The 27326-nt window shown below is 41.2% G+C and overlaps 1 protein-coding gene across 1 annotated transcript in view; it reads right to left on the bottom strand.

The window, feature by feature from the left end:
- edem1 (ER degradation enhancer, mannosidase alpha-like 1) overlaps positions 1 to 26097 on the bottom strand; it is a 77082-nt gene extending 50985 nt beyond the window's left edge. Inside the window, exons 1-3 of the mRNA XM_060919281.1 lie at positions 25501 to 26097; positions 4262 to 4334; positions 3805 to 3908 (exon numbers count right to left, since the gene is read on the bottom strand). Of these exons, the coding sequence (XP_060775264.1) occupies positions 3805 to 3908; positions 4262 to 4334; positions 25501 to 25955 (632 nt within the window). The 5' untranslated portion in view covers positions 25956 to 26097. The remainder of the gene's footprint in view (positions 1 to 3804; positions 3909 to 4261; positions 4335 to 25500) is intronic.
- Positions 26098 to 27326: the final 1229 nt, after the last annotated feature.

Raw genomic sequence — 27326 nt, 5'->3', positions numbered from 1 at the left:
GTCAGTGATGGTTTGGGGTGCCATGTCATCTGCTGGTGTTGGTCCACTGTGTTTTCTGAGGTCCAAGGTCAACGCAGCCGTCTACCAGGAAGTTTTAGAGCACTTCATGCTTCCTGCTGACCAACTTTATGGAGATGCAGATTTCATTTTCCAACAGGACTTGGCACCTGCACACAGTGCCAAAGCTACCAGTACCTGGTTTAAGGACCATGGTATCCCTGTTCTTAATTGGCCAGCAAACTCGTCTGACCTTAACCCCATAGAAAATCTATGGGGTATTGTCAAGAGGAAGATGAGAAACACCCGACCCAAAAATACAGGCGAGATGAAGGCCGTAATCAAAGCAACATGGGCTTCAGTAACACCTCAGCAGTGCCATAGGCTGATCGCCTCCATGCCTCGCCACATTGATGCAGTAATTCATGGTAAAGGAGCTCCAACCAAGTACTGAGTGTATAAATTACCATACTTTTCATGTTCATACTTTTCCAGAGATGCCAACCTTTTGTGAAATCAATGTGTACGTGCATGCATACAAGCGGAGCGCCCGCATGATTTTCTCATGAGTGATACTCATAACTCACCACATTCACACAAAGTAAAGACTTCTCTGGTAATTTGTATACAATCAACTTTCAAACAGTGAATATTATTTTCTTAACTTTACTACACAAATGCAGATTACATACCATCAATATTTATAGATAACATACTGGAACACTCAATATTAGCAAATACTCAAATAGTTTACTAAACAAATGCAGATTACATGCCATCAATGTTTATAGAGAATATGCTGGAACACTCAATTAGCAATACTCAAATAGTTGTACTGGAACATGTCTATTTCCTTTTTATTCCCATGATTAATGTCAAGTCACTTTGACTACTTTTAATTTTTATCAACTTCCTTTCACTTTTAATCTCATCAATATCAAGTCAGATTACTTATTCGGTTCTGATTGATTTACTTCAGAAGATGACTGTTTCAGTTCCAACAGTGTTTCGTTTCTTTTTGCGAATATATCGTGAAATGTTCATTGCATATTCGGAACATGGTGTTTTGGGTGGATGACAACCCTGATTTCATGTTTTGAGCGATAGTCTGTGAGGTTACAACACCCCGACAGCCCCTCAATACCTAGTGACATGGGCTGCTCAACATTCCATCCCGGCATCGATAATTAATTCGCGCATGCGCAGAACGCTTGTCAACAAAGATGGCGGCGCCCATCGAAGCAAACTTTGACCATAAATACAGTCAAAATATTGAATTATCAAGCGATAATTGGCCTCAAATGTACCAAACACCGACAAAATATCGTGAACCCTTATAGATTCACACGTTTCGAACCGCATCCATGCTAAAATTGTATGAATCCCATATAAACTGAATAGACGGTCGTAGCCTCGTAGTACCACTGTCAAAAACGTAGTGACTACGCACGAATCGTAGTGATTGGCATCTCTGCTTTTCAGTTGGCCAACATTTCTAAAAATCCTTTTTTTGTATTGGTCTTAAGTAATATTCTAATTTTCTGAGATACTGAATTTGGGATTTTCATTAGTTGTCAGTTATAATCATCAAAATTAAAAGAAATAAACATTTGAAATACATCAGTCTGTGTGTAATGAATGAAAATAATATACAAGTTTCACTTTTTGAATGGAATTACAGAAATAAATCAACTTTTTCATGATATTCTAATTATATGACCAGCACCTCGCTCTCTTTTATTTATATATATATATATATATATATATATATATATATATATATATATATATACACACACACACACACACAACCCCGATTCCAAAAAAGTTGGGACAAAGTACAAATTGTAAATAAAAACAGAATGCAATAATTTACAAATCTCAAAAACTGATATTGTATTCACAGTAGAACATAGACAACATATCAAATGTCGAAAGTGAGACATTTTGAAATTTCATGACAGCAACACATCTCAAAAAAGTTGGGACAGGGGCAATAAGAGGCTGGAAAAGTTAAAGGTACAAAAAAGGAACAGCTGGAGGACCAAATTGCAACTCATTAGGTCAATTGGCAATAGGTCATTAACATGACTGGGTATAAAAAGAGCATCAAGGAGTGGCAGCGGCTCTCAGAAGTAAAGATGGGAAGAGGATTACCAATCCCCCTAATTCTGCGCCGACAAATAGTGGAGCAATATCAGAAAGGAGTTCGACAGTGTAAAATTGCAAAGACTTTGAACATATCATCATCTACAGTGCATAATATCATCAAAAGATTCAGAGAATCTGGAAGAATCTCTGTGCGTAAGGGTCAAGGCCGGAAAACCATACTGGGTGCCCGTGATCTTCGGGCCCTTAGACGGCACTGCATCACATACAGGCATGCTTCTGTATTGGAAATCACAAAATGGGCTCAGGAATATTTCCAGAGAACATTATCTGTGAACACAATTCACCGTGCCATCCGCCGTTGCCAGCTAAAACTCTATAGTTCAAAGAAGAAGTCGTATCTAAACATGATCCAGAAGCGCAGACGTCTTCTCTGGGCCAAGGCTCATTTAAAATGGACTGTGGCAAAGTGGAAAACTGTTCTGTGGTCAGACGAATCAAAATTTGAAGTTCTTTATGGAAATCAGGGACGCCGTGTCATTCGGACTAAAGAGGAGAAGGACGACCCAAGTTGTTATCAGCGCTCAGTTCAGAAGCCTGCATCTCTGATGGTATGGGGTTGCATTAGTGCGTGTGGCATGGGCAGCTTACACATCTGGAAAGACACCATCAATGCTGAAAGGTATATCCAGGTTCTAGAGCAACATATGCTCCCATCCAGACAACGTCTCTTTCAGGGAAGACCTTGCATTTTCCAACATGACAATGCCAAACCACATACTGCATCAATTACAGCATCATGGCTGCATAGAAGAAGGGTCCGGGTACTGAACTGGCCAGCCTGCAGTCCAGATCTTTCACCCATAGAAAACATTTGGTGCATCATAAAACGGAAGATACGACAAAAAGACCTAAGACAGTTGAGCAACTAGAATCCTACATTACACAAGAATGGGTTCATATTCCTATCCCTAAACTTGAGCAACTTGTCTCCTCAGTCCCCAGGCGTTTACAGACTGTTGTAAAGAGAAAAGGGGATGTCTCACAGTGGTAAACATGGCCTTGTCCCAACTTTGAGATGTGTTGTTGTCATGAAATTTAAAAATCACCTAATTTTTCTCTTTAAATGATACATTTTCTCAATTTAAACATTTGATATGTCATCTATGTTCTATTCTAAATAAAATATGGAATTTTGAAACTTCCACATCATTGCATTCCGTTTTTATTTACAATTTGTACTATTCAGACTCAAGTCGCAAATTCCAGTGCCCATCTCTGATGTATAAACAGTCTATTTTTTGGTTATCCATGAGCATCATTACAGTACAAGCAGTGTACTAGCTGCAGGTTGCACAATCATGATACTTTTGTAGATTATGATTTTAAATAACATTCACATCAAATTGTGATTGTATGATTTCAGTGGGTATCTGTTGAGCTCACAAGTCAAGTCAATGCAGAAGCAGGGAAAATAAAATTTAGACAGCTTGATGAAGCTGATGTGGCTTGAAGCACTTGTTAAAAGTCAACAGTAACTACTACATGACGCTTCTTTCACGTTTATTAAAAAAAAAAAAATCCATGATGAAATTACCTTATGACCTCTGTGCAGTGCATCTTTGTCGCCACGTTTGCTCTTCAGCAGATTGTGCTGAGAAAATAAAAGTGAACAAAGCAGGTACATAAAACGCTCACCTGATGTTGGCCTCAAACACCTGCACTGTGGAATCCTTGTCAAAGCTGACAGTGTCGATAACCAGTTTGACAGCACGATGAAACTCAGACACATTCCCAAGCACCTGTAGAAAGAATAGAATCCCAACCATGTCGCTCACAGCACACTTGAGCACAATTTTGCATTAAAATCAGAAAATAAACAAAATATTGTTTTAGACATCGTAACATTTCATCGTCATTTAATTGTGTCATAGCTCAAACTTTTATGAAGCTTTCAAAACACATCTCTTAGGATCAGTGATCAACAGAGCATAATATGGTGAAGAAATTTCTTGAACGGTATACTATGGTAAGATTGGTCAAAATGATCATCTGTAGACCTCAGACCTACAGAACTTTAATAAGGATAACAACAGTAGCCTACATTTAAAGCCCTCTGTATCAAATTTCACTTTGCTTCATGACCTCAACTTACCAAGAGAGTATCAAGAGTGTCAATCAGTGTCAGGGAGTAGTTGCCAAGCACGTCATTGATGTTGATGTTTGACCTAAAACGAAAGCACCGCATATCAGTGAAAGCGATCTCGTCCAGATAATGAATCATGTGACTGAATATCAAGTGTTTTCCTATTTCAAGTTTTTAAAAGGCAGGGAGAGACAGCCATGTTCTGCAGATCAACACAATGTCTTCTAGATACATGATAGATAGATAGATAGATAGATAGATAGATAGATAGATAGATAGATAGATAGATAGATAGATAGATAGATAGATAGATAGATAGATAGATAGATAGATCAAAAACCTTTAAAAAAAAATCAATCAACTCTCTGCAAAACATATTAATAAGAACAATAAGGAGTGACAAAAACGTCGTTTTGCAAAGTCCCAGGGCACGTCATGGTCTAAATCATTTAGTGGGTTTTCCGCTTTAACACTTGTGTCCGGATCATTCTGAGCACGCCTCATCCAACCTTCAGAATGATGCAGATCCAGGGTTGGTTAATAAGTTATGAGAAATCACCAAGTGCTGTAAGCCAGAGAGAGTGGCAGCTCAGCCGGAAGAACGTGAAGGTAACAGGTTTTAATCCCAGACGAGCCATCACATGTAAGAGCAGAGAAAAACACAAACATGTAAAACTGGGAAACAGTGTCTTATACCGCATTCACCATATACCTCAAAACGGCAAAGTCAAAACGTTAATCTATTCCCTGGCGACCCAGGAACATTGAGCGTAATCTTTATCCATGGCTGCAGAGGGAATCAGAACCATCAGAATTGTGTGTTGTGATCGGTTGTGATGTAGCTGTCGGTGGCTTAAATGATGATGCCGTGATATTGCTATAGTACTGCTTATACTGCTTCAATGTAAAGCAACTGGCAGCAAACTCAAAAGCAAAGAAAATAGCATCTCATCTCATTATCTGTAGCCGCTTTATCCTTCTACAGGGTCGCAGGCAAACTGGAGCCTATCCCAGCTGACTACGGGCGAAAGGCGGGGTACACCCTGGACAAGTCGCCAGGTCATCACAGGGCTGACACATAGACACAGACAACCATTCACACTCACACCTACGGTCAATTTAGAGTCACCAGTTAACCTAACCTGCATGTCTTTGGACTGTGGGGGAAACCGGAGCACCCGGAGGAAACCCACGCGGACACATGCAAACCCCGCACAGAAAGGCCCTCGCCGGCCACAGGGCTCGAACCCAGACCTTCTTGCTATGAGGCGACAGCACTAACCACTACACCACCGTGCTGCCCAAGAAAATATCAGAAAAGAGAGAAAAAAAAAAAGGTGTTATAAACAGCCTTTGCTTGAACAAAACAAATGTTCAAAAAAAGGAAGAGAACTCCCTCACCAGAGATGTGATGCAGCTCAACTGGTGCCATGTTGCAACCTAGCGAATGTCTCAGCTTGGGCTTTTCACAACAGTGGACTTGCTGCCTCATGAATTACATGCCATATCTGGTCTCGCGTGTTTTACGTCTCGTGGAGGTTTGCACTTTGTAGTATTCCATTAAATACAGTCAGGTTTGAAGACACGATATCCATTACTTTTCCGTTACGGAAGACTGAATGGGAATGAAAATGTATGTATTGTGTGTTCTTTTTAACCTCATACAATAAAAGGATTTTGTATGCAAAAGGGGTTGCAGCAGGCCAACAATTACCTCAGAGTTGCCCTGAAACTGTGATGCACTGCCTTTGTCTCTTGCTCAACACTGCACACGAGCCCGAATGGGTAGAAAAAAGGTTATGGAAATACGAGAGAAATCAATTTATTTCTAAGAAAAATTAAAAGCCTTAAAACTAGACAGCCTTTTGATTTCATAAAATCTGTGAAATTTAGTTTCCTCTGAAATTTGGTCATTGTGGCGTTTATTTCTGCAATATCTTAAAAAAAATCCAGGCCATTCTGTGGCTGGGAAGTTATTTAATTTGAGGGGATTCCCTAGCAAATAACATGCATGAAATCGCTCGCTTCGTGCAGTCAGAGGAAGTCTGGTGTGCGCATGCAAAAACTATAAGAAGTGCTGTACTTCCTGCACCTCTCACTGATCAAAATCAAAGAGTCTTTCCCACACCATGTGGCGCCTAGGGCAGTGCCAATCTCCGTTTCCGTTAGCCTGGCTAACGCGACTTCAAAGCTCTCCGAGCATTTGGTCTGGCCAAGCTATTAAGCCAAACCGTTTCCCAGAGCCCGTGGTTGACCCGCCTCCCTGAAATGCCTCAGTTTGCTACTGGTCGAAGCCAGAAAAGGCTGTGACGAAGCTTAAACCAATCACATCACTCTTTCCTCTGACGTATGTGACATGACGGGGCTAACTGGTAGATTAAACTCTTACCGAAGCCGGTCGAGAGCAAGGCGAAAACGTCCTTCCTTTCAATAAATACCTCCAGGGCTGCTCTTTGCTCCGTTTTCAATGAGAACTTCCCGTTGAATGCTTTCAATACAGCATCTACCGCTGTGTTAAAGGCTTGCCGCTGCTCCATGTTCGTGATGTGAATGAAGCGCTTCTGGCATAGATTCTGTAAACAACCTATGGCTTCCGGTCACAGTTCTACTACGTCACTGCCTTGAACACGCCTCTACCCAGGGCCGTTGGAGATGCTCAAAGTTGATTAGTTCCCGATTTTTCGGGAGTTTGGAAATGCTGTAGATAGCCTGCCTGGCCAGACTAAGCTCGGAACAGGCCCTCGTGTTGCGTCACGCTTAGGATGGGCGGGCCCAGGCTACGTTTCCGTAGCCCTCGGCCTCTCGCCTATTACATAGCTAGGGTTACAATGGGGGGCTAGTCCTCTGGTAACCGCGAGAGTTTTACTTCCCACTCGCATCTGGACTGCAGCGTGCCTTGCCAGACAGCAGTAGGTACCATTTTTATGATGGTCTTTGGTAATGACATAACCGCGAGTAGAACTCGCGATCTCCCGATTGAGAGGCGGACACGCTAACCACTAGGCCAACTCGCAGTGACCTCTCACTGAACTTGGATGTAAATACACTACCGTTCAAAAGTTTGGGGTCACCCAGACAATTTTGTGTTTTCCATGAAAAAAGTCACACTTCTATTTCCCACCATAAGTTGTAAAATGAATAGAAAATATAGTCAAGACATTTTTCTGGCCATTTTGAGCATTTAATCGACCCCACAAATGTGATGCTCCAGAAACTCAATCTGCTCAAAGGAAGGTCAGTTTTATAGCTTCTCTAAAGAGCTAAACTGTTTTCAGCTGTGCTAACATGATTGTACAAGGGTTTTCTAATCATCCATTAGCCTTCTGAGGCAATGAGCAAACACATTGTACCATTAGAACACTGGAGTGATAGTTGCTGGAAATGGGCCTCTATACACCTATGGAGATATTGCACCAAAAAACAGACATTTGCAGCTAGAATAGTCATTTACCACATTAGCAATGGATAGAGTGTATTTCTGATTAGTTTAAAGTGATCTTCATTGAAAAGAACAGTGCTTTTCTTTCAAAAATAAGGACATTTCAAAGTGACCCCAAACTTTTGAACGGTAGTGTACCCTCAAATGATATGACACCCCTAACCTGAGTGTACAAGAACTTTTAAGCAGTTGTGGCTATAAAAGATAGCTACACAGCTGAAAATGCCCATATCTACTGTTAGGGCAATAATTAGGAGACTTTATAACACTCAGAGCTGTAATGAATCAGTAATAGATTTTGCAGAAGACTAGCATTTTAAGGTCAAAAATCCTTCAATGCAACAATTAAGTCACACCTCTACACCAAAGGTGCTTGAAAGTTTATGAACCCTTTTGAATTTTCTAAATTTCAGCATAAATTACCTAAAACATTATATTTTCATACAAGGCCTCAAAGTAGATAAAGTGAGCCCAATTAATCAAACATTTACTGAGAAAAAAGACCCAATATTACATATCTGTGAGTGACAAAAGTATGTGAACTTTTTCTTTCCAGTATGCAGTGATAAGTGACAATGCTTTCAGTCATATTTATTCAGAAATATAGAAAATTGCAAATACAGACTTTCAGACACAACTGTATTTGGAAGACATGCCGGAAGAAAGCTACGTCTTTCATCTAACCACAAACGCAAGCACCTGGAGTTTGGTAGACTCCACTGAAAGGATGTGTATACAGTACAGAAAGAGCGAAAGCCCTACTGGTGGATGATCTGTGATACTGTGGGGATGTTTTTTTTTCCTTCCAAAGGCACTGGTGTAAGACATGTATCCTTTCTCAAACATAGGATTTTTGATTTATTAGTACAGAGTTGCTTCATTTAAAGGTTAGATTTCGCTCACAATTTCAGTATGAGATTAACCATTCCATACTTCAATGGGTATAGAATTATTTAAATGATCAGAAACAATATGTTGAATTTAAAAATGTTTCATCTAAACAAGAAATCATTAAATGAGGGATTCTACAAGGGAGTATACAACCCCGATTCCAAAAAAGTTGGGACAAAGTACAAAGTATAAATAAAAACGGAATGCAATGATGTGGAAGTTTCAAAATTCCATATTTTATTCAGAATAGAACATAGATGACATATCAAATGTTTAAACTGAGAAAATGTATCATTTAAAGAGAAAAATTAGGTGATTTTAAATTTCATGACAACAACACATCTCAAAAAAGTTGGGACAAGGCCATGTTTACCACTGTGAGACATCCCCTTTTCTCTTTACAACAGTCTGTAAACGTCTGGGGACTGAGGAGACAAGTTGCTCAAGTTTAGGGATAGGAATGTTAACCCATTCTTGTCTAATGTAGGATTCTAGTTGCTCAACTGTCTTAGGTCTTTTTGTCGTATCTTCCGTTTTATGATGCGCCAAATGTTTTCTATGGGTGAAAGATCTGGACTGCAGGCTGGCCAGTTCAGTACCCGGACCCTTCTTCTATGCAGCCATGATGCTGCAATTGATGCAGTATGTGGTTTGGCATTGTCATGTTGGAAAATGCAAGGTCTTCCCTGAAAGAGACGTCGTCTGGATGGGAGCATACGTTCCATGTCCTGGCCCAGATGCAGCAAAACAGCCCCAAACCATGATACTACCACCACCATGTTTCACAGATGGGATAAGGTTCTTATGCTGGAATGCAGTGTTTTCCTTTCTCCAAACATAACACTTCTCATTTAAACCAAAAAGTTCTATTTTGGTCTCATCCACCCACAAAACATTTTTCCAGTAGCCTTCTGGCTTGTCCATGTGATCTTTAGCAAACTGCAGACGAGCAGCAATGTTCTTTTTGGAGAGCAGTGGCTTTCTCCTTGAAACTCTGCCATCCACACCACTGTTGTTCAGTGTTCTCCTGATGGTGGGCTCATGAACATTAACATTAGCCAATGTGAGAGAGGCCTTCAGTTGCTTAGAAGTTACCCTGGGGTCCTGTGTGACCTTGCCGACTATTACACGCCTTGCTCTTGGAGTGATCTTTGTTGGCTGACCACTCCTGGGGAGAGTAACAATGGCCCTGAATTTCCTCCATTTGTACACAATCTGTCTGACTGTGGATTGGTGGAGTCCAAACTCTTTAGAGATGGTTTTGTAACCTTTTCCAGCCTGATGAGCATCAACAACGCTTTTTCTGGGGTCCTCAGAAATCTCCTTTGTTCGTGCCATGATACACTTTCACAGAGGTGTTGTGAAGATCAGACTTTGATAGATCCCTGTTCTTTAAATAAAACAGGGTGCCCACTCACACCTGATTGTCATCCCATTGATTGAAAACACCTGACTCTAATTTCACCTTCAAATTAACTGTTAATCCTAGACGTTCACATACTTTTGCTACTCACAGATCTGTAATATTGGATCATTTTCCTCAATAAATAAATGACTAAGTATAGTATTTTTTTCTCATTTGTTTAACTGGGTTCTCTTTACTTTTAGGACTTGTATGAAAATCTGATAATGTTTTAGGTCATATTTATGCAGAAATATAAGTACCACTGTAATACAGTTAGGTCCATAAATATTTGGACAGAGGCAACATTTTTCTAATTTTGGTTCTGTACATTACCACGATGAATTTTGAACAAAACAATTCAGATGCAGTTGAAGTTCAGACTTTCAGCTTTAATTCAGTGGGTTGAAAAAATGATTGCATAAAAATGTGAGGAACTAAAGCATTTTTTAAACACAATCCCTTCATTTCAGGGGCTCAAAAGTAATTGGACAAATTAAATAATTGTAAATAAAATGTTCATTTCTAATACTTGGTTGAAAACCCTTTGTTGGCAATGACTGCCTGAAGTCTTGAACTCATGGACATCACCAGACGCTGTTTCTCCTCCTTTTTAATGCTCTGCCAGGCCTTTACTGCAGCGGTTTTCAGTTGCTGTTTGTTTGTGGGCCTTTCTGTCTGAAGTTTAGTCTTTAACAAGTGAAATGCATACTCAATTGGGTTGAGATCAGGTGACTGACTTGGCCATTCAAGAATATTCCACTTCTTTGCTTTAATAAACTCCTGGGTTGCTTTGGCTTTATGTTTTGGGTCATTGTCGATCTGTATTATGAAACGCCGACCAATCAGTTTGGCTGCATTTGGCTGGATTTGAGCACACAGTATGTCTCTGAATACCTCAGAATTCATCCGGCTGCTTCTGTCCTGTGTCACATCATCAATAAACACTAGTGACCCAGTGCCACTGGCAGCCATGCACGCCCAAGCCATCACACTGCCTCCGCCGTGTTTTACAGATGTGCTTTGGATAATGAGCTGTACCACGCCTTTGCCATACTTTTTTCTTTCCATCATTCTGGTAGAGGTTGATCTTGGTTTCATCTGTCCAAAGAATGTTCTTCCAGAACTGTGCTGGCTTTTTTAGATGTTTTTTAGCAAAGTCCAATCTAGCCTTTTTATTCTTGAGGCTTATGAGTGGCTTGCACCATGCAGTGAACCCTCTGTATTTACTTTCATGCAGTCTTCTCTTTATGGTAGATTTGGATATTGATACGCCTACCTCCTGGAGAGTGTTGTTCACTTGGTTGGCTGTTGTGAAGGGGTTTCTCTTCACCATGGAAATTATTCTGCGATCATCCACCACTGTTGTCTTCTGTGGGCGTCCAGGTCTTTTTGTACTGATCAGTTCACCAGTGCTTTCTTTCTCTCTCAGGATGTACCAAACTGTAGATTTTGCCACTCCTAATACTGTAGCAATTTCCCGGATGGGTTTTTTCTGTTTTCGCAGCTTAAGGATGGCTTGTTTCACCTGCATGGAGAGCTCCTTTGACCGCATGTTTTCTTCACAGCAAAATCTTCCAAATGCGAGCACCACACCTCAAATCAACTCCAGGCCTTTTATCTGCTTAATTGAGAATGACATAACGAAGGAATTGCCCACACCTGCCCATGAAATAGCCTTTGAGTCAATTGTCCAATTACTTTTGGTCCCTTTAAAAACAGGGTGGCACATGTTAAGGAGCTGAAACTCCTAAACCCTTCATCCAATTTTAACATGGATACCCTCAAATGAAAGCTGAAAGTCTGGACTTTATGTCCATGTCTATTATATAACTATAACCTGAATATGTTTCAGTAAACAGGAAAAAAAAAACAATTTGTGTCAGTGTCCAAATATATATGGACCTAACTGTATATTTCTATCTATCCACATTGACTGGATATGAGCAATCGTATGCTCTGATTGGCTACTCTACTACTAGGCTATCAGCTCATATACCATGAGGAGAGAAAAACAAAATGGCAGAGCGTGTTGCTGAACCAACCGAGGATGAAATAAAAACTCTACTTGAAAACACCCCCCCATACAAAAAGGCAACAATATATGGAGTAAACATATTTGATAAGATCATATCTTTTTTTAAATATATTTAAGAATTATTATTTTAGCATTTTTCACAAATTGCTGCTGTCATTTTGCCGGTTTGTTTACATTCCAAGCAAAAATGATTGTCAGACATTTTGTATCGTTTTTATTTACCAAATTTGTCTCATCTCATCTCATTATCTCTAGCCGCTTTATCCTGTTCTCCAGGGTCGCAGGCAAGCTGGAGCCTATCCCAGCTGACTACAGGCAAGAGGGAGAGAGAGGGCATCTCTGCGTCTGACTATGGGCGAGAGGCAGGGCACACCCTGGACAAGTCGCCAGGTTATTGCAGGGCTGATACAGAGACAAACAAGCATTTATTTATTTGACTTTGCCAAGTACATAATACACAAAAAAAAAAAAAATGCAAAAAAAATGTATAAAGAAAATAATAAATCACAAAAATATAATAGGCAGGACAGCCACAACAGCAAATGCCAATTACTGTGGCCCCTAACATGAAAAAGACAGTAGACAATTTAAAAAAAACGTAAACATTACACAAAATTAGAAACAACAAATTATTGGTCCAGCTAGACCTCGGGCATTATTGCATACTGGACAAATGGATCGCCATGTCCTCGGGTTTTCAGGATCAAAGAAATCTAAGGCCTGTTCATAATAGAGTTTAAGATAAACTTTAAAATCAGCTAGAGTAATTGTGCTTAGTCTAAGATGATCCGGAAGAGTGTTCCAAATTCTAGTAATTCTACTTATGTACGATCTTTGAAAGGTTACAGTTTTACATTTACTAGGCCTGAAAATAAGTACATTAGGATTACTTGTAGATCTGGTTACACGAGTAGGTACAATAGGCTTAGGGAGAATGTCCGGATTTATATCTACAAGTCCATTAAGTGCTTTGAAAAAGAAAACTAAGTCCAGATATTCATGCCAGTAACATAGAGGTAGAAGTGACGTCAGAGTTAGGCGGTCTCTGTAGGACTCCGAGCATCTAAATGGCAGACATAAAATGAATTTTGTTGCCCTTCTTTGAACTCGTTCCACCTTCCTCATCAGTTGAATAGCCTGTGGTGCCCAGATCTGTGTGGCATACCCCATTGAAGAGCGCACAATTGAAAGGTAGAGTGTGCGGCGTGTGCGCATGCTCTGAACCTCTGCAGCACTCCTACGCAGAAACCCTAGGAGCTTGTTAGCCTTAGAACAGCAGTCGAATACGTGTTTCGACCAGTTTAGATCACTCTTAATGGAAACTCCTAGATCTTTTTCGGTGTCAGTGACTTCCAGTTCTTTGCCATTGATAGTATAGTTAAACTTGATAGGGTTCCTTTTTCTTGTTATTCTTTGACACTTGCATTTGCTCTCATTAAATACAAGTCCTGATTCTTCAGACCAGCGCTCAAGACGAAGGAGATCTTCTTGTAAGCATTCAGGGTCAGAAGGAGAGTCAATACAATGATAGAGCTTAGTATCATCAGCGAAGCTTGCGACGCGAGATGACTTGACAACATCCGGTAGATCATTTACGTAGAGTAGAAATAGAACTGGTCCTAGCAGGGATCCTTGTGGAACTCCAGAAGTAACATGACGCTGGGATGACGTAGCGCCAAGTACAGTTACACGCTGCTGACGATCGTGGAGATAACCTTTGAACCAGTTTAGCGCATTACCACCGATGGTAAACTGACAGAGTTTTGTTGCCAGAATACAGTGACTAACCGTGTCAAACACCTTTGACATATCAAGATAAATCACATCAGTCTGCTTCCCTGAGTCTAGTTGGGAGACAATACAGTCCAATACTTCTATTAGCTGTGTAACACACGAACGTCCCGTAATAAAACCATGTTGTATACGGTTAATAAGACCCTTAAAATGGTCTCGCAACTGAACTAGTACACACCTCTCCAGGACTTTAGACACTATTGATAAGAGAGATATTGGTCGATAGTTTTCCACTTGAGATTTATTTCCCTTTTTGTAAACAGGTACTATATTAGCTAACTTCCACTCATCTGGTAGGTGGCCTTGTTGCACAGATATATTAATAAGTTGTGCCAGGGAGGGTGCGATCTGCTCAGCGGTCTCCTTTAAAAGTCTTGCGGGGATTTCGTCTGCTCCAGTAGCTTTATTGGTGTTAAGTGCTTTAAGAGCAGAAAGGACGCATTGGCTTGTAAAGTGGAGATTGTCTAAACAAGGACCAGAAACTGATGGCTGGACTGCGCAAGCGTTATTACCAACGTTGTCACTAAATACAGAAGTGAAATGGCGGTTGAACAACTCTGCAATTTTACTTGGGGTTTTGACGGTTATTGTTCCTTTCCCCGGCACGTCACTACCAGTGCAGTCCCCTAACTTCATTTCCAGTGGAACGCTGGCTGATTTACATTCATTAGCATTCACACCTCTTAGAGCATGTTTTTGGGGAAAACCGGAGCACCCGGAGGAAACCCACGCAGACACGGGGAGAACATGCAAACCCCACACAGAAAGGCCCTCGCTGGCCACTGGGCTCGAACCCAGGACCTTCTTGCTGTGAAGCAACAGTGCTAACCACTACATCACCCATATGTAACTATCTATCTATATGCATGGGTCCATCTCAGAAACTGGTCTCTCATTTGGGACATTATGGTCAAAAAAAAAATTTTCTAATTTTACTTTTTTTTTTTGCATTTACCTAACACTCAATGTTTCTTTTGTCATGTTTAATAAGAATAAAGATAGCATCTTGCTTTATCTGGCCTCCACTGTGGAATTTTTTTTTTATTACAATTCAAATGCTTTTGAAAAATTGATTTACATATAAAATAACTACATCATGAAGAATTAAAGCCCCTCCTTCACAGATGAGTGAAAATATTGAATAAATTTCCTCTTTTTGATTGCTTGGGTTAAAAATGCCAAGTTATGATGACAATATATATATATTATATATCTTAGTTATACGTGTATATTATGGTAATTGCATCAGAAACATTCTAAATCATTACAGTTATAGTAACACAGCAACTTATTGGTGGCAGGTCTTAGGTTCAGATCCCTTTGTGATCAACAGGAGGTCATGATGATCGATTCTCTTCATTGGATTGCATAAGATGAAGCAAACCACTGTTCATATTTTCATGCACATTTTTGTTACAACACTATGTGATCATAGATAATTAAGGGATCCCCGTAGATTTTCAATCTATCGTATACCTCAGTAATCTAGAACAAAACAGTTTAACTTACATGTTGAACTTTAAGGTGAAATTTCAAATGTGTATACATTAATACTATTTAGGTCAGAAATCATTGAAACACTGGTAAAATCTATCCTATAAATCGTGTGTCTAAAACCTCTTTAGAGACTCTGAAAATGCACCTGAGAGCATCTATTTTCAAAAAATTTTTGGGCACCCTGCATGGTTAGTATTTAGTAACACCCCCTTTGGCAAGTATCACAGCTTGTAAACACTTTTTGTCGCCAGCTAATAATCTTTCAGTTCTTACCTGGGGGATTTTCACACATTCGTCCTTGCAAAAGGCTTCCAGTTCGACAAGTTTCTTGGGGTGTCTTGCATGCACTGCTCTTTTGAGATCTATCCACAGATTTTCAATGATGTTTAGGTCAGGGGACTGTGAGGGCCCGGGCAAAACCTTCAGCCTGTGCCTCTTGAGGTATTCCATTGTAGATTTTGAGGTGTGTTTTAGATCATCATCTTATTGTAGGACCCATCCTCTTTTTAACTTCAACTTTTTTTTTACAGATGGTGTGATGTTTGCTTCCAGAGTTTGCTAGGATTTATTTGAATCCATGCTTCCCTCGACCAATGAAATGTGCCCTGTGCCACTGGCTGCAACACAATCCCAAAGCATGATCGATCCACACCCATGCTTCAGAGTTGGAGAGGTGTTCTTTTCCTGGAATTTGGCACCCTTTTTTCTCCAAACATACCTTTGCACATTGTGGCCAAAAAGTTCTACTTTGATTTCATCAGTCCACAGGCCTTGTTTCCAAAATGCATCAGGCTTGCTTAGATGTTCATTTGCAAACTTCAGACGCTGAATTTTGTGGCTAGGATGCAGGAAAGGTTTTCTTCTGATGACTCTCCCATGAAGGTCATATTTGTTCAGGTGTTGCTGCATAGTAGAACAGTGCACCACCACTCCAGGGTCTGCCAAGTCTTTCTGAAGGTCTTTTGCAGTCAAACGGGTTTTCATTTGCCTTTCTAGCAATTCAACGAGCAGTTCTTTCAGAAGGTTTTCTTCATCTTCCAGACCTCACCTTGATCTCCACTGTTTCTGTTAACTGACATTTCTTAACATTACAATCTGAGGAAACAGCTACCTGAAAACACTTTGCTACGTTCTTGTAGCCTTCTCCTGCTTTGTGAGCATCAATTATTTTATTATTCAGAATACGAGGGAATTGCTTAGAGAAGCCCATGGCTGTTGATTTTAGGGACAAGTTTGAGGAGTCAGAGAATTTATACAGCTTTGAAATCTGCATCATGTGACCTTTCCTAACGAAGAATTTGAACAAGCCACAGCTCAATAAGCTAATTAAGGGTCTGGAACCTTGGTAAAAGTTGCCTGAGAACTCAAATGTATTGGGGTGCCCAAACTTTTGCATGGTGTTCCTTTCCTTTTTTCACTCTCCAACTGTACAAAACAAAAATACACAAATCCTGCATAAAACGCTGAAAAGAAATGTCTCGTCTTTACCTTTATGCCTTTTGGTGATCAGTTCATCTTCTGCTCACTTAACCATTCACAGTCACAGACATTTTCAGCAAGGGTGCCCAAACTTTTGCATGCCACTGTACATATGCATGTACGCATAATCCATCCATCCACTACCACTTATCTAGATCCAGGTCGCAGGGGTAGCAGCCCAAGCAGAGCAGCCCAGACTTCCCTCTCCCCGGCTACCTCCACCAGCTCTTCCGCTGGAATACTGAGGTGTTCCCAGGCCAGCTGAGAGATGCAATCTCTCCAGCATGTCCTGGGTCTGCCCCAGGGTCTCCTCTTGGTGGGGCATGCCCGGAAAACCTCCCTTAGGAGGCATCCAGTAGGGTGCATCAGTTGCCCTCACTTTCATAAAATCTGATGCATGTTTGTTTGGGTGTTCCTTTTCACCAATAAAGACATCCTGTAAAATTTTTTGACCATATTCAAAAGTCTAATGGTGGCACCATGAGGTTCATTTTTTGCCAAAAAAAAAACCGCTCATTTTATGTTTTCGCATAAGGTTTAAATCACAATGTTGGACTCCATTTATTGATTTCTTGTGACCCTAAGATATTTGGTATACTCGATAAGGTGCCATAATGTTTCATGAAAAGTGATCGAAATTTTGTCATAAAAGTCATAAAATAGCAGCTTTTTCCATAACTTTGAGCTCCTGGTGCCACCATTAAACTTTTGAATTTTGTCAAAATATTTCACCCAGTGTGTTTTCTTACCAAAAGGAACAGAAAAACAAAAATGCATCATGATCGGAGGAACTTTTTATTTTTAGGGGGCAACTGATGCACCCTAGCGTCCAGGGGGCATCCTAACAGGGTGCCCGAACCACCTCAGCTGACTCCTTTCAATGTGGAGGAGCAGCGGTTCTACTCAGAGTCTCTCCCGAATGACCAAGCTTCTCACCCTGTCTCTAAGGGAGAGGCCAGCCACCCTGCAGCAAAAACTCATTTCTACCGCTTGTATCCGCGATCTCTTTCTTTCGGTCACTACTGTATATGGGTCCGTCTCAGAAACTGGTCTCTCATTTGGGATGTTATGTTAAAAAAAAAAAAAATGCATTTTCTAATTTTACTTTTTTTTTTTGCATTTACCTAAATTGATTTTTCATATAAAGTAACTACATCATGAAGAATTAAAGCCCCTCCTTCACAGATGAGTGAAAATATTGAATAAATTTCATCTTTTTGATTGCTTGGGTTAAAAATGCCAAGTTATGATGACTGAATTGATTATTCACTTAAATATGAATAATATGATACATTTTGGGGATTTGATATGGCGAAATAGGACACGATGGAAAAATCAAGAACACACCAGAAAGATGTGAATAACGACGGTGGTAAAAGAGCAGCGACTGTACCGGCTGAAAGTCGTGCGGGTCTCTGCTGCGGCGCGTGAGCAACGGGACATCACTACCGCACCGGACAGAGCGCAAAGGCGGGGGCGGGGCAAAATGACTGGCCGTAAATTCTATAAAAAGTTCGATCTAAATTGACCATGGTTGCAGAATATTGGCCAAAAATACGCAAACACTACGAAATATGAAAGTAAGATGAAAAAGAAACATTCTATTGCCTTATACTGCAAGACTAAAACAAAATAAAACTGTCAAAACCCACCTTTTCAGTGATAACGTCCGAACAGATCACCCGCGTAACAGAAAGACCGCAAATGGAAGCACGATCAACTTCTGCTGGAGTGAAAAATTCCATTCTACACATGCAAATTGTTGTGTGTCCTTCCCCGCACACAAATAACACGCTACAGTAAAAAATACTCATTTTATAGCTCAGAAATTCATACAAGACCAGCTACCATCATAACATATTCTGTAAGAAACATATTCTATACCTAACTTTCAGCTTTCGTTTAAAAAAACAAAAATCACAGATTTATAACTAAAGTTTTATATGGCGTAGTGATTTTAAAGGGTATATTCTCGACCAATTTCATTTTTTTTATATGAAACTATGTCCCTTTACACACTCATCCAGAAGGGTAATTTTGCACAAGGCCATCTGTCTACAGCAGAAAAAAATAAAATAAAACGCATCTGGAAAAATCCCAAGGGAGTCTGGAGCCAGATTCGTGACGTTACCTGCGGAAGCGCCAGCAGGCTGCGAGAGCTTTGCACGGTTTCAGTGCACAGCCTGTGTAGACCAAGCGCTCCCATTTCTCTCTCATTGTCCGGTCTTTTGGAAAACGATGAGTACTAATCCCATCAAGATTGGTGTTGCTACACCCTCCTACGATCCATCTGTTAACCATTTTAATAATTACGCGATAACGTTGAAGAAATTTGCAGAAAACCACCAGGTCCTTTTCTCATAAACAAACCAGTGCTGATGTAGGATTCAGAAGGAGGCGTCCCGCAGACGACGTCATGAAAATCAATGTTGGCCGGGAAATTCAAATGCCAAGTTTTTTCACAGGCGGACCAATTCGCCTCAAATGGCTTGATTTCAACTGAATTTTTCTGGTATTGCGCAAGGTCAAAATTTGCACAAAATGCAAAATGTGACAGATATTTGACCAAAGTTTAATATAAAATAGGAGAATTACATTTATCTTGCTCCTGAATTTACCCGTGATATGCACTTTAAGTTGCTACTTTTGGTGAGGTAGTGACCTTGACCCTGAGGCTTTCCGTTTAGATCAATACACACGATCGTATTGGTTTTGGGTCTGCGGAAAATGAAGTTACAACAGTGATCAAATATTTTGCATGATGTTTTATTACGGTTATGATTATTCTGTGAGCGCACCAATCCTTAGGTGTATAAAGTTACAACTTAAAATACAATTAGTGGTAACTGTAGACTTTTCAGTGGACGACAACCTTTTTAAGGGAATGCGATGGAGTCAACCATTTATCATGTCCCAGATCAAGCCAACATTTTTCCACAAATTTGCAGAATTTTTGCCAAATTCTGAATAGAGTATTCACATCAAAGATTTCGTTTTATCTGTATTATTTCTTTCATCATTTTATTTCAAATTAAAACCAACATCATTCAAAACCATATAGCTAGTTTACTGACTGAGTATATATATATATATATATATATATATATATATATATATATATATATAAAAAAAAAAAAAAAAAATCACACACACGTGTGTATTTTCACTTATACTACATCTTTTGGCTGCTCCCGATTAGGGGTCGCCACGGCGGATCTTGCGTCTCCATTGCTCCCTGTCTTCCACATCCTTCTCTACCACACCTGCCACTTTCATGTCCTCTCTCACCACATCCATGTATCTCCTCTTTGGCCTTCCTCGTTTTCGTGTGCCTGGCAGCTCCATCCTCAACATTCTCCTTCCAACATGCTCTGCATCTCTTCTCAGGATGTGCCCATACCATCTCAGTCTCATCTCTCTTAGCTTAATTCCCAAGCTCTCCACATGTGCTGTCCCTCTGATGTGCTCGTTCCTTATTCTGTCCAACCTCCCATCGCAAACCTTAACATCCTCAACTCCGCCACCTCCAACTTTGCCTCCTGTCTCTTCGTTAAGGGTACGGTCTCCAATCCATACATCACAGCTGGTCTCACTACTGTCCTACACATCATACCTTTCACTTTTGCTGGGACTTTCCTGTCACAAATGACTCCCGAAATCCTTCTCCAACTGCTCCACCCTGCCTGCACTCTCTCTCTCACCTCACTATTGCAGCCCCCATTTTCCTGCACAGTTGACCCCAGGTACTTGAATTCACCAAATTTCTTTACATCTACTCCTTGCATCTTCACTACACTCTCATCCCCATTCTCACTGATACACATGTATTCTGTTTTGCTCCTGCTCACCTTCATTCCTCTTCGTTCCAATGCATACCTCCATCTCTCCAAACCCAGCTCAACCTCCTTTCTACTTTCACCACATATCGCAATATCATCTGCAAACATCATGTTCCATGATGACTCTTGCCTCACTTCATCCGTCAAGCTATCCATCACTATGGCAAACAAGAAAGGACTCACAGCAGATCTTTGATAAAGTCTCACCTTCACCTTGAACCATTCAGTCGTTCCAACTGCACACCTCACTGCTGTTTCACTGTTCTCATACATGTCTTGCACCACTCTAATATACTTCTCATTCACTCCACTCTCTCATATAATACCATAACTCATCTCTCGGCACTCTATCGTATGCCTTCTCCAGGTCTACAAACACACAATGTAGCTTTCTCTGGCCTTCCCTGTACTTCTCTATTAACATTCTTAAAGCAAAAATTGCATCCGACGTGCTCTTCCTTGGCATAAACCTGTACTGCTGTTCACAGATTGCTACCGCTCTTCTCAGTCTCATCTCCAATACCCTTTCCTATAGCTTCATGGTGTGGCTCATCAATTTTATTCCTCTGTAATTACCACAGCTCTGTACATCTCCCTTATTCTTGTATATTGAGACTAGCACACTCTTTCTCCAATCGCATTAGGAACTCCACAGCCGTCTCAGCCAAACATCTCCAAGCCTCAATCGGGATACCATCCGGTCCGCCTGCTTTCCCAGTCTTCATTCTTTTCATGGCTGCCCTCACCTCATCCTTACTAACCAACTCTGCTTCCTGATTTGCTGTCTCCAACGAATCTGACCTTTTCTCTCTTGGATTCTCCTCATTTAATAAATCCTCAAAGTACTCTTTCCACCTTCTTAATACACTCTGCCAGCACATTTCCATTTTTCATCATGCTTACCTGCTGTACATCCCTCACTTCCCTGTTTCTCTGCCTAGCCAGTCTGTACAGGTCTTTCTCTCCTTCTTTGGTCTCCAGTCTTTTGTACAGTTCCTGGTATGCATCTGCTTTCGCCTTCACTACCACCCTTTTTGCCTTCTGTCTCGTCTCTCTGATCGTCCCAATTCTTCTTTGCTAGCCTCTTCTCTTTTATAATTTCCTGCACTTCTTCACTTACACATAATGAACTTTAATTCTATTTTTTTTAATTGTTGTTAATTATGCCTTAGAAATCATGGCACGGCTCGAAATTCGCGGTGGTCCTGTCGCCCGAGGCGACTTAATTTGTCACTTGGTGGGTAATTCCTGTCACTAGCCAGCCCAGCTGGGTAGTTGAAAATAAAAAATGTATATGAAGCGAAGATTCAGACACACCGTCAACTAAAGCTCCCACATATTAAGCGTGTGCCGTGTCTGTGTTAACTGACGTGTTTATCGGCAGGACGGAAAATACCGAAGAATTCTGAATCATATCGTGTACGAGTCAGGCTGTCGGTTTTTTCACTACTGCGCATGCATATTACCGCGATATTCAACGAGATGCGTTATCACGTTATCAAATTCAATAGATGTGGCCACATTATCGCCCATTTAAACATGTGTTTTTGTTGTTGTTTACATCTACATCTGTCAAAGCTACGTTGCGATGTGGAATTTTCTGAAAGGTGTACAGAAACCGCCAGAGACGGGGACAAAGCGACCTCGGTCTGAAGAGGAGAAAAAGGCCACCGATAAAGCGCACACTACGGCGCCGTTTACACATACCCGGGTATTTTTAAAAACGCAGACCTTTGCCTTCGTTTGTGCCTTTCGTTTATACACAAACGGAGTTTTTTCCTCTGAAAACGATTCTTTCTAAAAACCCCGGCAAAAGTGGAGATTTTTTGAAAACTCCGTTTTGCATTTGTGTGTAAAGAGACCAAAACGGAGTTTTAGGCAATCTTCGCGCCACAAAAGAGCGACCATTGTACATATGACAAGCATGGAAACACTCAGAGTAGCAGCATTTCTGTTATTAAGAGCTATATTCGCCTGTTTGCGTTTGAGAATAAAGCTCATAAAGCTCATTGACCAGCAGAGACGCATTAGGGCTTGGAGGGCAGCAATTGCGGAGCTTCTGGTGACCAAAAGAGCCCGACCGTACCACCGCCAGCGTCGGCGATTTTGGGTTCAACCTGGACGGACTGCTATCTGGTGGGAGAATTTCGAGAATGGCGTTGTCGTCCCGGAGGAACGACCCTGGCGCCATGTTTTCTTCTTTGAAAGGAACAGGAAGACGTTCGTGTCGGCGGTTCTCGATGAGGCTTCTGATTGGCTTGTGTGGAATTGTCATTCTTCTAAACACTGCCACTGACAGTCTTGGCGTAGTTTAACAGCTCTTGACAGCGTATTTAAGCGGATCAATATAAACGTAATTTAAAAAAAAAAAAAAAAAACGCAGCTGTGTGCACGCAGTTATTTTGGAAAACGGAGTTTAGAAAATATGCGTTTTTAAAAATACCCGGGTATGTGTAAACAGCGCATACCATTCAAAAGTTTGGGGTCACCCAGACAATGTTGTGTTTTCCATGAAAAGTCACACTTTTATTTCCCACCACAAGTTGTAAAATGAATAGAAAATATAGTCGAGACATTTTTCTGGCCATTTTGAGCATTTAATCGACCCCACAAATGTGATGCTCCAGAAACTCAATCTGCTCAAAGGAAGGTCAGTTTTATAGCTTCTCTAAAGAGCTCAACTGTTTTCAGCGGTGCTAACATGATTGTACAAGGGTTTTCTAATCATCCATTAGCCTTCTGAGGCAATGAGCAAACACATTGTACCATTAGAACACTGGAGTGATAGTTGCTGGAAATGGGCCTCGATACACCTATGGAGATATTGCACCAAAAACCAGACATTTGCAGCTAGAATAGTCATTTACCACATTAGCAATGTATAGAGTGGATTTCTGATTAGTTTAAAGTGAGCTTCATTGAAAAGAACAGTGCTTTTCTTTCAAAAATAAGGACATTTCAAAGTGACCCCAAACTTTTGAACGGTAGTGTACGAGATGGAGAAACGACAAAGGACTTATAAGCAAACGTGGGAGCAGGGTAGGCCTTGGCTGCGATATGATTTTTATGGAATAATTAATTTTTCAAGTTGATTCCTAGTCAATATGAAGCTCCTAACGCTTTCTCTCTCATAAATGGTTAAATACAGAAAGCATGTTGGACATATTTTGGGTGCTATAGTCATGATAGTAAGTAGATTTGTTTTCAATACTCATACGCAAAGTTATTATTTGTTATGGTGCCCTGTGTTGTTCTCATTTATGCATTTAACAACAGTATCAAAATACTCGGGTCTTGAAATAGTCATGAGCAATGGTAACTACTCTCTTTTGCGTTATTTTTGACAGAAGTAAAATTCATACATGAACAAATTTTGGCTAGTTGATTTTCTGTTTGGAGAGTTACTTTGGAAGGTAACTAGTCCGGCTGGCTGGTGAAAAAAAATATATGAATTTCTAGGCCTGGGTTGTAAATCTCATCATCTCTAGCCGCTTTATCCTGTCCTACAGGGTCGCAGGCAAGCTGGAGCCTATCCCAGCTGACTACGGCCGAAAGGCGGGGTACACCCTGGACAAGTCGCCAGGTCATCACAGGGCTGACACATAGACTACGTTCAGACTGCACCCTGAAACGACCCATATCCGATTTTTTTGCCCATATGCGACCTGTATCCGATTTGTTATTGACAATCTGAATGACACAGATCCGTTATTTTCACATGCGACTGCAGTCTGACCGGACAGGTCGCATTCATGCGACCTACACGTCATCAACAAGAGACAAACGTCACTATTCTGCGTTGGCTAATCCCGCCTCTTTGGTGGAAAACAACAACATTTGTACAGTTTTCAGAATTTAAATAGACTTTTATAGAATTGATCAAGCTAATGGTGGATTTGGTAGGGACCTGGATGTTAAATCATCCTGTATTACAAGATTATAAGATTGTTCTGGAAATTTCCAGTAATTTGACACCTTCGGTCTCAGTCTGCTGCCCACATTAATCAGATTATTGTGCGAGTTCCGCCGCCGCCACAAAAACCACATCGCCAGGTCTCGCCTCATCTCCATGCTTTACTTGCAAACTTGAAGAGTGCGCTTTTTTTTTTGTTTACGTATTACGTAGATGTGCTTATTACGTGTCAATTTGCGCATGCGGGACACTTTTGGGTCGTTTTCCGTTCATATTGGAGATCGCATACAAGTCTCGTATAATCGGTAATGTGAACGGCCTAACAAAAAAAAACAAAAAAATCGGATTTCACAACAAATCGGATATGGGTCGTTTCAGGTTGCAGTCTGAACGTAGTGATAGACACAGACAACCATTCACACTCGCATTCACACCTACGGTCAATTTGGTCACCAGTTAACCTAACCTGCATGTCTTTGGACTGTGGGGGAAACCGGAGCACCCGGAGGAAACCCACACGGACACGGGGAGAACATGCAAACTCCGCACAGAAAGGCCCTCGCCAGCCCTGGGGCTCGAACCCAGGACCTTCTTGCTGTGAGGCGACAGCGCTAACCACTACACCACCGTGCCACCATATATATACAGGTCCTTCACCAGCACCCGGAGGAAACCCACACGGACACGGGGAGAACATGCAAACTCCGCACAGAAAGGCCCTCGAACCCTGAACCTTCTTGCTGTGAGGCGACAGCGCTAACCACTACACCACGAAGATATTATTTCCCCATAACCTTTTTCACCCATCTTTCCCAAGGCCTGTGTACGGTATGTTATGGCTTTTAACCAGGCCACGGTGCAGGAGCACAGCTCGCCTCTCTGTGGAAGGTGGAGGTTGAAAAGCAAAGCCTGACAGCCCGAGTGAGCCACACAGGGGCTGGAGGATGTCAGCTTACGGGTTTAGGACGTCTGGTCCTCTGCCCTCACAGTCGATGGGGTTCAGCTCGTCTTCAGGAAAGGCGTATTTCATGTAGTTGTCATAGCCGAAGTAGAACATGTCCCTGGCCATCCCCTTCATTTTAATCTTGAGGGCGTCTGGAAACGAGCCGTACTTCCTGTCGTACTCGTCTCTGCTGGCCTTAAAGAAGCTCAGGTAAGACTCCTTCGGCGTGTTCTCGCTGATCTTGGAGCAGGTTCCAACCGGATGTTCCCTGTTCGCGTACACACGCTGTGACCAGCTGCTGCTCTGCTCGCCGTCTGCCGGAGGCTCTGTGTGTTTGTGCAGGTTGAAGCTGAACTGCAGCGGGAAGTGAAAGCCCCAGCTGGGTCCGAGTCCAAACGCCAGCCATATGATGCAGTTCAGGGCCAGCCGTAGCACAAGAAGACCCACTACTATTGACCTCCATTGCATCTTTGCTTGACGACGGCCGTCAGAGTCATAATTCACGCCAGCGGTGTTGAGTTTTCGACGTTTCGAAGCGCAAACTGGGCACCATAACCGAGCTTTACCTTCTCCTTCAAGCTTTTCAAACGGATCCTGTCAACATGCCGAGCCCTCCTCAACTGTCCGAGCTGATTGGTGCGCCGCGTCTGTTGTAACGACGGACAGTGATGATTGGTCGGTGTGAGTGTCAATCAAGCCCGAACTCACAGCACGGGTGTCATGACGTTGCTCAGTTTTGAGCCAAAGAGAACTGCACAAGTGGCTGAACGCCTCGCGAGATTGCACGAGAATGTGAAGATTTCCAAAATGTATGCTTGAAATACCGTCAGTTACGGAAGCCGAGAGAGGCCCTTCATATAATCTTTTTTTATTCACCTTGTTATTCCGAGATAACGACATAATTAATTCAGGATGTCGAGAAAACAACACAACTAATTCGAGATCTCGAGAAAACAAAACCGTTATTTCGAGATCTCTAGAAAACAAAACCGTTATTTCGAGATCGCGAGAAAACAACACAACTAATTCGAGATCTCTAGAAAACAAAACCATTATTTCGAGATCTCTAGAAAACAAAACCGTTATTTTGATATCTCGAGAAAACAACACAACTAATTCGAGATCTCGAGAAAACAACACAACTAATTCGAGATCTCGAGAAAACAAAACCGTTATTTTGAGATCTCGAGAAAACAACACAACTAATTCGAGATCTCGAGAAAACAACACAACTAATTCGAGATCTCGAGAAAACAAAACCGTTATTTCGAGATCTCTAGAAAACAAAACCGTTATTTCGAGATCGCGAGAAAACAACACAACTAATTCGAGATCTCTAGAAAACAAAACCGTTATTTCGAGATCTCGAGAAAACAAAACCGTTATTTCGAGATCTCGAGAAAACAACACAACTAATTCGAGATCTCGAGAAAACAACACAACTAATTGAGATCTCGAGAAAACAACACAACTAATTCGAGATCTCGAGAAAACAAAACCGTTATTTCGAGATCTCGAGAAAACAAAACCGTTATTTCGAGATTGCGAGAAAACAACACAACTAATTCGAGATCTCTAGAAAACAAAACCGTTATTTCGAGATTTCGAGAAAACAAAACCGTTATTTCGAGATCTCGAGAAAATAACACAACTAATTCGAGATCTCGAGAAAACAACACAACTAATTCGAGATCTCGAGAAAACAAAACCGTTATTTCGAGATCTCTAGAAAACAAAACCGTTATTTCGAGATTTCGAGAAAACAAAACCGTTATTTCGAGATCTCGAGAAAATAACACAACTAATTCGAGATCTCGAGAAAACAACACAACTAATTCG

This window comes from Neoarius graeffei, chromosome 4 (assembly GCF_027579695.1).
Source record: "Neoarius graeffei isolate fNeoGra1 chromosome 4, fNeoGra1.pri, whole genome shotgun sequence".
Taxonomy (NCBI): domain Eukaryota; kingdom Metazoa; phylum Chordata; class Actinopteri; order Siluriformes; family Ariidae; genus Neoarius; species Neoarius graeffei.
This window is presented reverse-complemented; position numbering and strand designations above follow the sequence as displayed.